The 12,016-nt window shown below is 34.9% G+C and overlaps 1 protein-coding gene across 5 annotated transcripts; it reads right to left on the minus strand.

The window, feature by feature from the left end:
• LOC111695338 (uncharacterized) lies at window positions 1–11,984 on the minus strand. 5 transcript variants are annotated; one of them, XM_023464632.1, is made up of 4 exons: window positions 11,661–11,984; window positions 3,937–4,023; window positions 569–3,107; window positions 1–332 (listed from the first exon to the last, which is right to left on the minus strand). In XM_023464632.1, exons 2-3 carry the CDS (start codon window positions 3,957–3,959, stop codon window positions 593–595), a joined length of 2,538 nt encoding a protein of 845 aa, XP_023320400.1. In that variant the 5' UTR covers window positions 3,960–4,023; window positions 11,661–11,984; the 3' UTR covers window positions 1–332; window positions 569–592. The 5 variants fall into 5 exon arrangements, with proteins under 5 accessions (XP_023320400.1, XP_023320395.1, XP_023320398.1 ...); XM_023464627.1 differs by lacking the exon at window positions 1–332 and having other exon boundaries at window positions 376–3,107; window positions 11,661–11,983; XM_023464630.1 differs by lacking the exons at window positions 1–332; window positions 11,661–11,984 and adding an exon at window positions 9,263–9,281 and having other exon boundaries at window positions 376–3,107.
• Window positions 11,985–12,016: the final 32 nt, after the last annotated feature.

The raw sequence follows: 12,016 nt of genomic DNA on the forward strand, positions 1-12,016 counted from the left end.
CAAAATTAAAAATACATTTTTGCACTCATGGTATTTATTTTTTTTGAGTCAAAATTTATCTTTTTCAGCAAAAAAGATTGTGACTGAACTAAGAATTGGGACTACGTGAATATTTATTACCTATATTCAGTGAGGTTACCAAAGTAAGAACTTCTAATTGCGGCTACTTATAGCGTACAACAAATCATTATACATACATAATTAACGATGTATATATATTATAATCTCAAACATCTTCTATTAGGAAGTGTTTATGCATAAATAATTGCAATCAATAGTTTCAGATCAACACTGTCAAGAAGACAAGCTTGCACAGCTGATATTTAAAGGGACTATATACTTAATTTTAAGATACCCCCTATTTAGTGAGTAGCATGTACGATTTCTAACGGGGGTTTTAAAACATTTTTCTGATAAAGGATGACGGAAATATCCCTATTTTTCAAGCTGAAAATTGAGTGCTATGGTACTCTAGTTCCCGGAATTAAATTTTCATCTGAACAAAATAAAGAGCTGATGGTCAGACATCGGACATGTCACTCAATTAATGGAGGTTACTTGAAATTACCTCTACAGTCCATTTATACACTACCTAACTTTCTTCTACGCTAACTTCAAGAACTATATTCTCATTTAGTTCATCTTCAACACTCATCTGATCACCATCTCGAGAAAACAAAGTTTTTGCAACATGGCGACGCGTCTTACTGGGACTCACACTCTGGGTTAGCTTAATAACTGTTTCGGTAGAGGTTGTCTTCTCGAACATTATCTCCGGGGACAGCGGGGAGTTGGTGGAGGTGGACATAGGAGAGGAGTAGAGGAGATGAGGAGGAGTTAGAGGTGGTTCTTTAGCTTCTTTGACAGGTGACAGGTTTATACTTGAGACAAATATACTCGAGGTTACACTACTAACACTAGTATCCATCGAGGATATACCGGTGTCTAGGGAAGATCGGCTCGAATCCATCGAGGTTCGACTAGAATCCATAGAGTCGGTGTCGAGTATACCAGACTCGGCACTTATTGACAGTTTTTGTAATCGAGCAGTGTACTCGTGAGATTGTTGGATTGAATCCGACAATTTGGAGATGGAATTAGATCTAGATCGGGACCGACGAGATATAAACGGTCTTGAACCAGTGATGGTAAGATCGTCTGAAAAACTGGATCCCTGAGAGGAGATACTAAGACGATCAACGGACGATCGTCCACTTGGAGGTTGCCGACGCACACAGTAAAGTCCCCGCTCTAAGGATGATCGATTAGATGAGGATTGTGAGTTCAATTCTCTTAATCTTAGTTCCGACTCCAGGTCCAGTTCTGCACTCATCTCTGGTAGCCAGGATTTATGACCATCCATCCTCTCCACCATATCTCCATCTTCTCCGTCCTGAATTATATAGCAGTCGTCCCACTCCCATGGATCCAGACCTGAACCAGCAAATGATCCAACCTCGTCTCCAGACTCGGATACGTTGGAAGAGGAGATGAGGGGAACTCGATGGGATTTCATCCCATGCCAGCCATGGATCGGAGAATCCCATTCAAAGGATCCAGAATCTGAAACTATGGAGGCTTGCCTAGACCCGAATATTCCTTCTCGATCTGACAACCCGGAGAAGTCTGTTAGTTTCCAAACCCCCTTGTTAGATCTCATTGTTCTCTGTAGTACCCGGAGATCTGGAACACTTCCATCTCTCTGTAGGTTGGACTCTTCATACTCTTCATTTTCAGTCCCGGCATACTGTGACAATCCACTCATACTAGACTTGGAAGCCACTAGTTTTTGTTCTGGAAGGAAGGAGATATCTTGCTCCAGGTTCTCACAGTTCAGCATTATCTTATTAATCCCGGAGTAGATTGTATCCAATCCCTCTGCCGTACTTCCTCCAAGGTTCGCGTTTAAACTAAAATCAAGATCTAGATCTGATGTTGAACTGTCGAATGAGGTTTCCCGAATTAGTCGGCGAACCTCCCTGGCATTTTGAACTAAATCCAGCATGCTCCCGCTCACATCTCCATTTGTCATTGATTGTAATTCGTTTTCAGAATCAAGGGAATCTTCACGACGCGTTCTCTCTAGATTGTTGTTTTCTACTGAACCTGGAGATTGGCACCGGGATAGAGTAACTGGGGATATTGATAATCTCTCCTTTCCGTCTGGAGCTCCACGGTATGATCCTTGCATCAGTCTATGGGTTGGACGATATTGATCTTTCAAATATCCAACGGGGGTTCCGTTGAACTTGGCCAGCTCATCGGCAAGATGGGATGGATCACTCTCGTCCGAACCATCTCCATCTTTCCGTTCACCACGACCAGGACGGAAAAATCCCGGGAGCGACGAATTAACTCGACAAATAAATCTATCGTCCTCTAACTCTGGGGTGGACGTTTTTTGACCGTTTGTCTGATTTTGAGGAGATCCTGAGTAGTTTGAACTACTCCCTGAGCTAGTGTTCTGGAAAATCTGATGCTTTTTTAACCTACAGGTTCCTTTTATACATCTAGGACAAGGATTAGAGATTTGTACAGTTTTATCCAGGTAGTGCTGGGTCCGACCTCGGGTCCTAATATCAAATAGAGGACGCTTTAACAATCTCCTCGGACTGGCCTCCAGAGACAAGGAGTTTAAACTGACATCATCTCCAGACTCTACATCAGCCTCATTAGAGGATCCTTCACCAAGACTAGGTTGAGGCTCAGGTAGGGAGGTCGAGGGACCGAAGTAGTGACTGTGAAGGAAGTAGGAATCCTTGGATAGGTCCTCCACCAACTCCTCGTCAAACAACCAGCTCCAGAAGGACCGGGGCTGATACCGTGGCGTCCTCCTCCTAGATCCCGGAGAACCATGTTTCCGTCCTTGTAGGAGAAGGTAGACAACAACCCCTCCAGCACCTAGCAGGAGAACTAGTCCAGGATAACGAGTCTTACGTAGCAGACAATTCCACTCCTGACTGAGCCGGGATACCTCCACCCCGATATTACCGGCAATACTGATGATATTCGTCTCTGTATTGCCATGATGTGAACAGGAGTGGGCTGAAGGAAGACAGGTCAGAGACTCATGGGTCAGATACCAACTCATTACCTCAATTAAACTCCTGTAAAACAGAAAAAGTAAATTTCTAAGAAATACAGGAGATATTTTAAAAAGAAAATAAAAAATTATGTTAATTTCTAACTTGTTATTGCAGTTTGTAAAAATGTCCAGTTTTTTTGTTGCGAAATCTTACAACATAAAACATGATAAAAAACTTCAGAAAACCAAAAATAGTGAGGATTACTTATTTTTTATTGTCATGTTTTATCGGACGAAAAAAATTAGTCCATTGTTTTAGTGTTCTATTTTTCAAGATTTAATTAACAATAAACTCGTCTCATTAGGTTTAGAATGTACGTACAATGTACATAAAGTATAGACACAGAAATTTTCACTTTACCGAGAAGACGAGAACCTTTGAGAAACAGAGCAAATTTAAGTCCAAAACTAAATAGCACGTCGTGCCAAAATAATATGTTATAGGTAATTTTATAAAACGTTAGTGTACTTGTCTTATTGCAATGCCTATTTCTAAACAAAATAAAGCTTTTAAAGAAAGCAGAAATTATAATGTAAAGTTAATTACAATTTAATTTATATTTATATTAAAAAAGATATTTTGGAAATATTCTAAATTTGTTGGAGATAATCCAGAAACCAATAGTGCTAAAATGTACAGCTAATTTAAATTTATAGCACGTTCATAATAGAATTCACCATGAAGTGAGTAAGAATGATAAAGTACTCGATAGTTTTATATAATTTGTAACATAATCACATACATCTAAGTACTCTCTTTTAGAATTAAAAACAAAAATTAACTCATAACAAAATTAATTCAAATCGAAGATTCTCCACGGGATGTTTTCTAATTTTACGAATAACCTTACTTGTGATGGTTTAAGTTAGACATCTGCTAGGTTCCCGAGATCGAGGTTGAAGTTACAGAGGTCGTCTTCATCTCCAACCTCCATTATCTAGATATAAAATAACTAAATAATAATATTGATGATTGTAAATTACCAGGATGACATCATGCTTCAGCATCTCGCATTATGCATTCTTTATCAAATTTTCCCAAGATTGTTTACTTTATAAATATTTCTAGTTTATATAGCTGCACAAAATCCGGGAATGAAAAACTGGAAAATCTGCCATATTATCATTTAACAAGATTAAATCTACGATAAATAAATAGATTATTTAAGAAATTAAGGTCAACTTCGAACCCCTATAGAATCGAGTATTTGCCACAAACTCAAGCCCAATGTTGCAGACCTTAGATATTTCAAACTATAAAATCTAATCCAATGTTGCAGACCTTAGATATTTCAAACTATAAAAAATAATCAAAGTTTGAACTATCAAAGGTTTCACCATCAGGGATTTGAAAATTTGAGTTTGTGACAAAGACTCAATTCCTTTGATTTAATCTTTATGACAAGGGTTTTATTTTTTTCCGACCCCCCCCCCCCCCCTGCCCGATGAACTGATTATCAGACTTGTAAATATTCCGATAATTAAGTTAAGATATTTAGTCTTGAAAGATCTAAATATTTATGTTAAGTGGGGGATACATTCTTCTAACAATTATTGCAATACTAAAGTTGACCCAGTAACAAGTTTTTAAAAAATCCTCATCCTTTATCCATTACTGTCACACTTGTCACAAAACAAAAATATTTTTTTCTTTTAAACTACATTTTGAAAATTGTTACTTTAAAAATCTTTATATTTTTCCGCTAATAATTTATGTTTTTATTTCTGTAATAAAAAAATGACTTATTTCCCCCCATAACAAATATGACTTGAACAATATACATCTAGATATTTTTACCAACGTAAAAAATGCTATTTTTATTCATAATAAAAGTCTTCATAATTCTTAACTAAGGCAATTTTTTTGTAAAAAATTTTCTTGCATTCTTGTATATTTAAGATACATTGTAACTCTTGCAGAAAATAGGTTTGTACTTTAAGCACATTCTTACGAGCAGATTTTTTTAGGTTAAGGAAATGCCCGAAACCCTTTGACAGAAATTCTTTCTAATTTTATAAAGTTTTAAATTAATTACATGAATAAATTTATTATCAAGTGAAGCCGACTGCCTGGAAATTAGCCTACTGCTTCTTATCAACTAAAGCAGTTTGACACACAGGCAGAATTTTAGAATTTTACTCTCAGCTTTCTGAATAAAATCACGTTTTCTCCCGCACTAGAATTTATGTATAACAAGTTTAAGAAAAACAATACACGCCTCTTTATGGTTTGCGAAAATGACAAACTTGAAAGCTTTATCCATAAGTTGATCCTAAGTTACTATCTTTATAGTTGTATAATTTAAAAAATAAAAATACATTAAAAATAATAATTATATATAATTAAATATAGCAATAATAATTGCAGTAACAATGATAAAATAGTAAGAAAAATTATAATCAAAGTTAAAATTATACTAATAACAATACTGTTGATCTCAAATAATCACATAATCATATAATGATACTAATTATGATACAAATTATTAAAACCTTCCAAGTTTTATATTTCACTATCATACAAACAAAAGCAACCCCCAAGTTTTATTGTTGTGCAAAAAAACTCAACACAATATATAGCTGACAATTCTGTATTCTTAAAATTACAATAGTCATGACAGACATTTGTCAATGCATAAAGATGTTGGAATTTTAAAGCTAGTTCGGGAAATATTCTGAGAAAAAAAAAATAAAAAATTTGATTTTCATTGAAAGTTCTGAAAAATCACCCTTTCCCTGGGCCGGGGAGGGGGATGGGGGCAATCAGTACCCCCCCCCCTTCCAAACTTTACTGCCAGTGCCCATCCCTCTCAGAATTGACAACAACTTACGAGGCCTGACTGCCTAATGCCTGTACGCTCGAAAAGTGGGAAACACACTGGCAAGGATGACACTAATTTATATTAAATTTCAGGGATAAACAAATATAAATAGTTTTAACAAAAATATAAATACTGGAATGAAAGATCCACGTATAAATATTCTAATGCTGGAAAAATATTGTGAGATATGTTTCTATTTAATAGACTAAGTATATATGAGTAAAGCCTAGACAGCCTGGGTTTAAGCAAGGACTAGGAAAGCATCTAGGATCACAAGGTTCAATGTATGGACTAAATAATACGGGGATTTAAACACCAATTTAAACACCAATTAAAAACCAATTTAACATAAACGATTATAATCATCTCATAAAAGATTTGCCTGATCAAGTATGAAATAGATCTCACTGTTTATAGTTTTAAGAACTGATTATTCTATTATGATTTCGCGCATTGATACTACATGAAAACAAACAGGAATACCAGTATTAACACTTAAACCTAGAAAAAAACACAATATCTTCCACAATAATGTTAAGATAAAGGTGTCAAGGCCCAAGAGTACCATTGTAAATCGGGCATTGCCATCTTTGCATGATGAGTCAATAAAATTACGCTTTCAGACTATACAGTCCCTTAAAGGAAGATAAATATGTCCACCCAAAAACTATAAAAATGGAATAGATTTAAATAAAATTCACCCCCCCCCCCTCGTCCCACCAACGTCCTTGATGTTTTCTTTTTTAACCTCGAATATTAGGTTTCAATATTAATTTCAATTTGAAGATCAAGATCTCGATCTAAAAAGAAGTTGGATCGATTTCAGATTTAAAGAAGATATAAAATTTTCCTTTAAAAACCCCAATATCAGGATTCATATCAATCATTTGATTAGCGTGAAAAATCGCTAAAGCTGCGAATTTTTAGAAGTAAAATTTCGCGAAACAAAAATGTTCAGTGATAACCAGAAAACTCTGGAATAGGAAGTCAACTTTTAGACTCAAGTTTTGACTTTAAATGAACATGAGGCACATCAACTGTGCAGTGTAAACAGACCCATTTCAATTTAATAACTTACCATATAGCGTTTTTCTTTGTAATAACATCAAATGCACTTTATTTTTGCTTAAATGTCGTCTTCCTATTACACAATTTATCACTGTAATATATTTCTGAATGAATTCTGCACCCTAGGGGAAAAAGGGTTCCTAGTTTTTAAATCAATACGTATATCGTCGGTTTAAATTAAATTGATTTATCTCTAGCTTGAAACTCTCTTCTTATATCTGTGAAACCTGTTGGTGTTAACCACAACTTGATCTAACCGAACTGACAGTTTGTATATATCTAAGATTGAAATAATAAAAAAATTAGAAATTTAGAGTTTTTGGCGAATAATGAATTCCTTTTAAGATACTTTTATATATTATCTGTAGGTTAATCGTAAAGTAAGAACAAAGGGAAAATGTCCCCAGTTAACATCAAGTTTAAACTTCTATATATAAATTTGGCTTGTCTGTCTGTCTGTCTGTCTGTCTGTTTGTCTGTTTGTCTGTTTGTTTGTTTGTATCCAATAAACGTCAAAACGGCTGAACCGATCGGGCCCAAATTTTTTGTGGGACATCTAGGGACCCCAGGGAAGGTTTATGAAAAAAAAAAATTTCAAATATTTGTCTCTATCAAAATTCGATCGTCATTAAATTTTTAAAAATTTTGAAAATCCGCGAATTTTTTTTGTTTTGTTTTACGATGTACACAAAAAGAACATGTTCACAACTAATTTAGAAGATGGGCGCGAAGCGCCCTCTAAGGCTAGAAAGGAGGGCGCGAAGCGCCTTGAATTTCTAGTATCTAATATTTGACAAATACATTTCAGGGGCGTCTAGAAGCCAGAGGGGAGAAGGATTTAAGACATGATCCAAAAAGTAAAGCTCCAAATTAAAAGAGATCGCAGAACCGGACAGAAAAAAATATAATAGGAATAAAAAAAGTTAAGAAAAAGAAAAAAATGTTTATCTAAGAAAAAATAAATTCTAGAAAAATGTCTAACTAAGAGGAGAAAATACTGTTAAAACAATTTATATCCTTTTTCTTTGTTTAACTTAAAAAGTTGATTTACATCTCTACTGCATGCACTACATGCAAGCCTACCTTAAGGGTACAGAAAAATTAAACTTTGACGTGATGCAACAAAAGTTAAAATAAACTGTCCGCAAAAAATCTTGCTCTCACAGAAAATAATCCTACTTCAAGGTTTATAAGTGAGAAAGTTGACAACCTGTTCTGTCCATTGCTTAGGATCCATTTAATTTTGATGCAGATCCGGATTCTGGATCCACACTAGAAAAAAAATGGATCCGGATCCGAATCCAGGTCATGAATTACAAAACTGTCGAAATAATTTTCTTCTTTTTTTCACTAAAACTTGATGAACCATTCAGAAATCAGGAAATTTTTATAATCTCTCTTTGCCACTTGGATCCAGATCCGTAGATCCGCATATTAAGGATCCGGATCCAGAAAGCTAAAATCTTTCGGATCCGGAATCCGGATCCTAAGCACTGGTTCTGTCAAATCTACTCCTACTCCTAGGTTTAAGGAGAGAGAAAGTTGAAAACCTGTTCTGTCAAATCTACTTTATACTTCTCTAATCCTACTTCTAGGTTTAAGAGAGAGAAAAAGTTGACAACCTGTTCTGTCAAATCTACTTTTTACTTCTCTAATCCTACTTCTAGGTTTAAGAGAGAGAGAGAAAGTTAACTACCTGTTCTGTCGAATCTACTTTAACTTCTCCTATCTTAACAATATGACAAGGAAAAGATAAGATGTTGAAACGATATTGATCTCATGCTTAAAGGAGGTCAGAGTCCGAAACTTAAGACAGGGTATTCTTATAAAACCCAGTATCGGAAACCGGGTTTCATGAATTAAGTTAAGCAATTTTGTAGTTCTCAATACTTTTTTATTAATAAGCAATAATATTTCATGAGGTTAATTTTGCGATTTCCATTCATTTTCTATTTCCTAGGAACATACGTGGGATGAATGATGATTGAAATTATATTAAAATATTCTAATTATAAATGAAAGTAACTCCAAACGTACTTGCAACTAAGACTTAAATTGTTATATTACATTCTTTGTCCCTTTTAAAAAAATCTAAACACAAATAAATTTCAACCTAATTGTTTAAACTTAAACAATAGAAATAATGGAAATATAATGAAATAATATAATGCCATTTGAAGAATGGTCTATAATTTCTTCTCTTTTATTTTAGGATTTTTTATAGAAGTAAATTTAGATTAAAAAAGTTAATGAAAAACTTTCTAAAAATTCTTGTTAATAATCTTACCAAATTGTTATTAATTAACTGAATCCTATTTTTGTTTAATCACTGGACGGAACAAACCTTGGACTGAGAGTCTGAGACTGAAGGGGCAGAGGGAGGAGCNAGGGGTGACGCGGGAATTCATTGAGCTAACCTAGCTGACCTGCATCCAACGACCTGAGAGTGAAATAAAACCAAATAATGGCTTTCTAACATTTTGATGTCAATGTATAAAATTGTAAATTGTAAATGCTACGATGTATAGAATAAAACGAAATTCTAAATGTAAGTAAAAATTGCGTTTTGATTTTTGAAATGTGATTTTCAAGAAATGGGTCGAAAAATTCTCTTTGTTGAGGAGGTTTTTTTTTTTTACTAAATATTGTCTACATTTTACAAAATGTTTACAAAGATTTCTCAGAACTTTTTCTTGAAAATTTTACAAATTCAAATGAGACCAACTTGGGAAACTCTAGCGAACAAAACTTTATTTCTCATTCTCAAGATTTTTATTTAGGAACAAAACTTTGATTTTTTTTCGCAAGTATTCTTTTCGTAAGTGTTCTTTTCCTTTATATATATGCATTGTGTTGTTAGGGTTTAAAATATGTTCTTTTCTCGTAACCTTAATATAGTCTGGAAAATACACGATAAATATATAATTTAAAAAAATGAATAATCATTCGAACAGAAGCAAACATTTTGAAAGTTGAGGATAAGATAATTAGTAGCAATCTCGTCCTTGTTGAAAATGAGTTGAATATGTAATTAGCACATTCTCTTCGGTAATAATGACGTTATGAATCTCAACAAGAAGTTAAGGAAACCGGATATAGGAGGAGGAGCGGAGAGGAAGGGACAGGGGCGTATACATTTGGTGAGGGGGCTAAGGGGGCTAAGCCCTCCTGAAAAAGCGACGGATATGGTTCACAGAAGAACTTGGGCCGCCTTGATAAAGTAAAAGGGTGGACACCCCTCCCCCTCCCTGGACATATTCCTGTATACATCCCTGAAACGGGGGAGGGGTAAACATACTAGCCCCCCCGGTACTCGGTAGATATATAAAGTCAGAGAATCATAGGTGTGTGTGGGGGGGGGAGAGGGGTGGAAGTGCTAATTTACTAATTATTCGAACTATCACCTTACACCTTTGGACGACAATAGATGAAGAGAAAATACATTTAATCTCACATTCTTTATAGTTTGCAGAATTAAGATTTTAGATTATGCCCTGTAAACAATACGTGTTTAAATCTTAAAACAAATTTAGTAGGTTTTAAACACAGTCAGATTAATCATCCTTAAATGTTAAGCCATAAAAGATGTAGACCTGGGCCATCAAATCAAATTTAGTGCTTTTTGTCTGTGTAAGAGACCCCCGTTTACCATGCATGTGTCAGTGTGCAAAATCTTTCAGTTACGGGCCTAGTTGTAAGTGATGATATGAAACCAATTATTAAAATTATGTGACACTAAATTTTTCAATTTTAGTAGATAGAAAGGATTTAATATGGTGGATCATAAAAAAATTCAAAGGTTAACTTTTTTATCCAGCCAAAAAAAAACAAATATAAATCTAAACTATTCAAATTTCAAGATTTTATACAAAGACTTCAAAAAATCAAGATATAGAACAAAAAGAATTGGAATACAACTGAACGGAAATGGGAAATTTTCAAACCTAAGCTGTTCTACTTATAAAACTGATATCAGAGATATCAAGACAAATTCTCACTAACACATTATTTTTTAGATGCAAAACTTGTGAAAAAGGAACAATTTTCAATGTCAGATGTCCCACCTAGAAAACCGTGAGATGTTCGAAGGTTTTATAACTTTTTAAACCTTATACAACTGCAAATTCTGTTGAAACTCTGTTCTTTCTGGAAGTGACAATTAGAAACTATAAATTATTGGAAAATAGATTTTTTAAAATGGGTAGTGGTAATTTCCTAAAGAAAGATTTTCGGACTCCCGCCCCCCCCCCTCCTCCTATAAATTTTGTACATGGATCTCTTGTGAATACTATTGATCATGTGGCCGCAGCGCCCGGCCCCCTAGCCAGTCCTAGCCGCGGCGCTCGATCCTCTAGCCTGTCCTAACCGCTGCGCTCGGCCCAAAAATGTCTAACCTACCCTTACCCTAAACTAGTTAAGCATAAATAATGATAACTTTGCTGAAAAGCTGAAAATTAGTGGTCATGTATAAAAATGATAGGAGGGGGGGGGGTGAGGTCCGAAAATCGTTCTCCAATGATAGACCCTGGGTAATCTATAGTCTGGAAGAATTTGATTTGGAGCTTGACAATCGATTAAATAATTTTCTGGATATTAAAAGGTAAAAAATAACAAAATAAAAGATTTTAACTGACTACAGTTTTCACGATATAGATTATTTTAATCATTTTAGCACTAATTCTTACCTTTTAAGGAGGTTTCTTCAGTTTTACAATTGTGTTTATATTCTAAAGTGTACACTGAGTCAGAAGACATGCATTCTGTTTTGCTGCTGCCCCAACGGTCTTCTAGCTGTAGTTGTATAATTGGCCGCTAGGTGGGGTAAAATGTAAACAATCATCTTATATCAGATCAGCTGATCAGAGACCGAATCGTCCCAAATTAACGGGCGTATTGAAGAAGACGTACTTTGTTACTCTCTATTCTCTTACGTGTTTGTGCGCTAGATTTCACCAAAAGTATAATAAAGGTGTCAGCACATAATTCTACTATGATTTCTTTTTGTTTTCGCCGAGAGGAGCCGTATTTCACCGTACTCTGG

The sequence above is a fragment of the Eurytemora carolleeae genome, unplaced genomic scaffold (assembly GCF_000591075.1).
Source record: "Eurytemora carolleeae unplaced genomic scaffold, Eaff_2.0 scaffold8, whole genome shotgun sequence".
Taxonomy (NCBI): domain Eukaryota; kingdom Metazoa; phylum Arthropoda; class Copepoda; order Calanoida; family Temoridae; genus Eurytemora; species Eurytemora carolleeae.

What these genes read in the sequence shown, in the direction of transcription:
- LOC111695338 (XM_023464632.1), bottom strand. Translation starts at nt 3,959, where the DNA reads ATGTCTAACTTAAACCATCACAA. An exon ending in TCTAACTTAAACCATCACAA is followed by an intron (nt 3,108 to 3,936) that starts GTAAGGTTATTC and finishes TCTGTTTTACAG; the next exon opens with GAGTTTAATTGAGGTAATGA.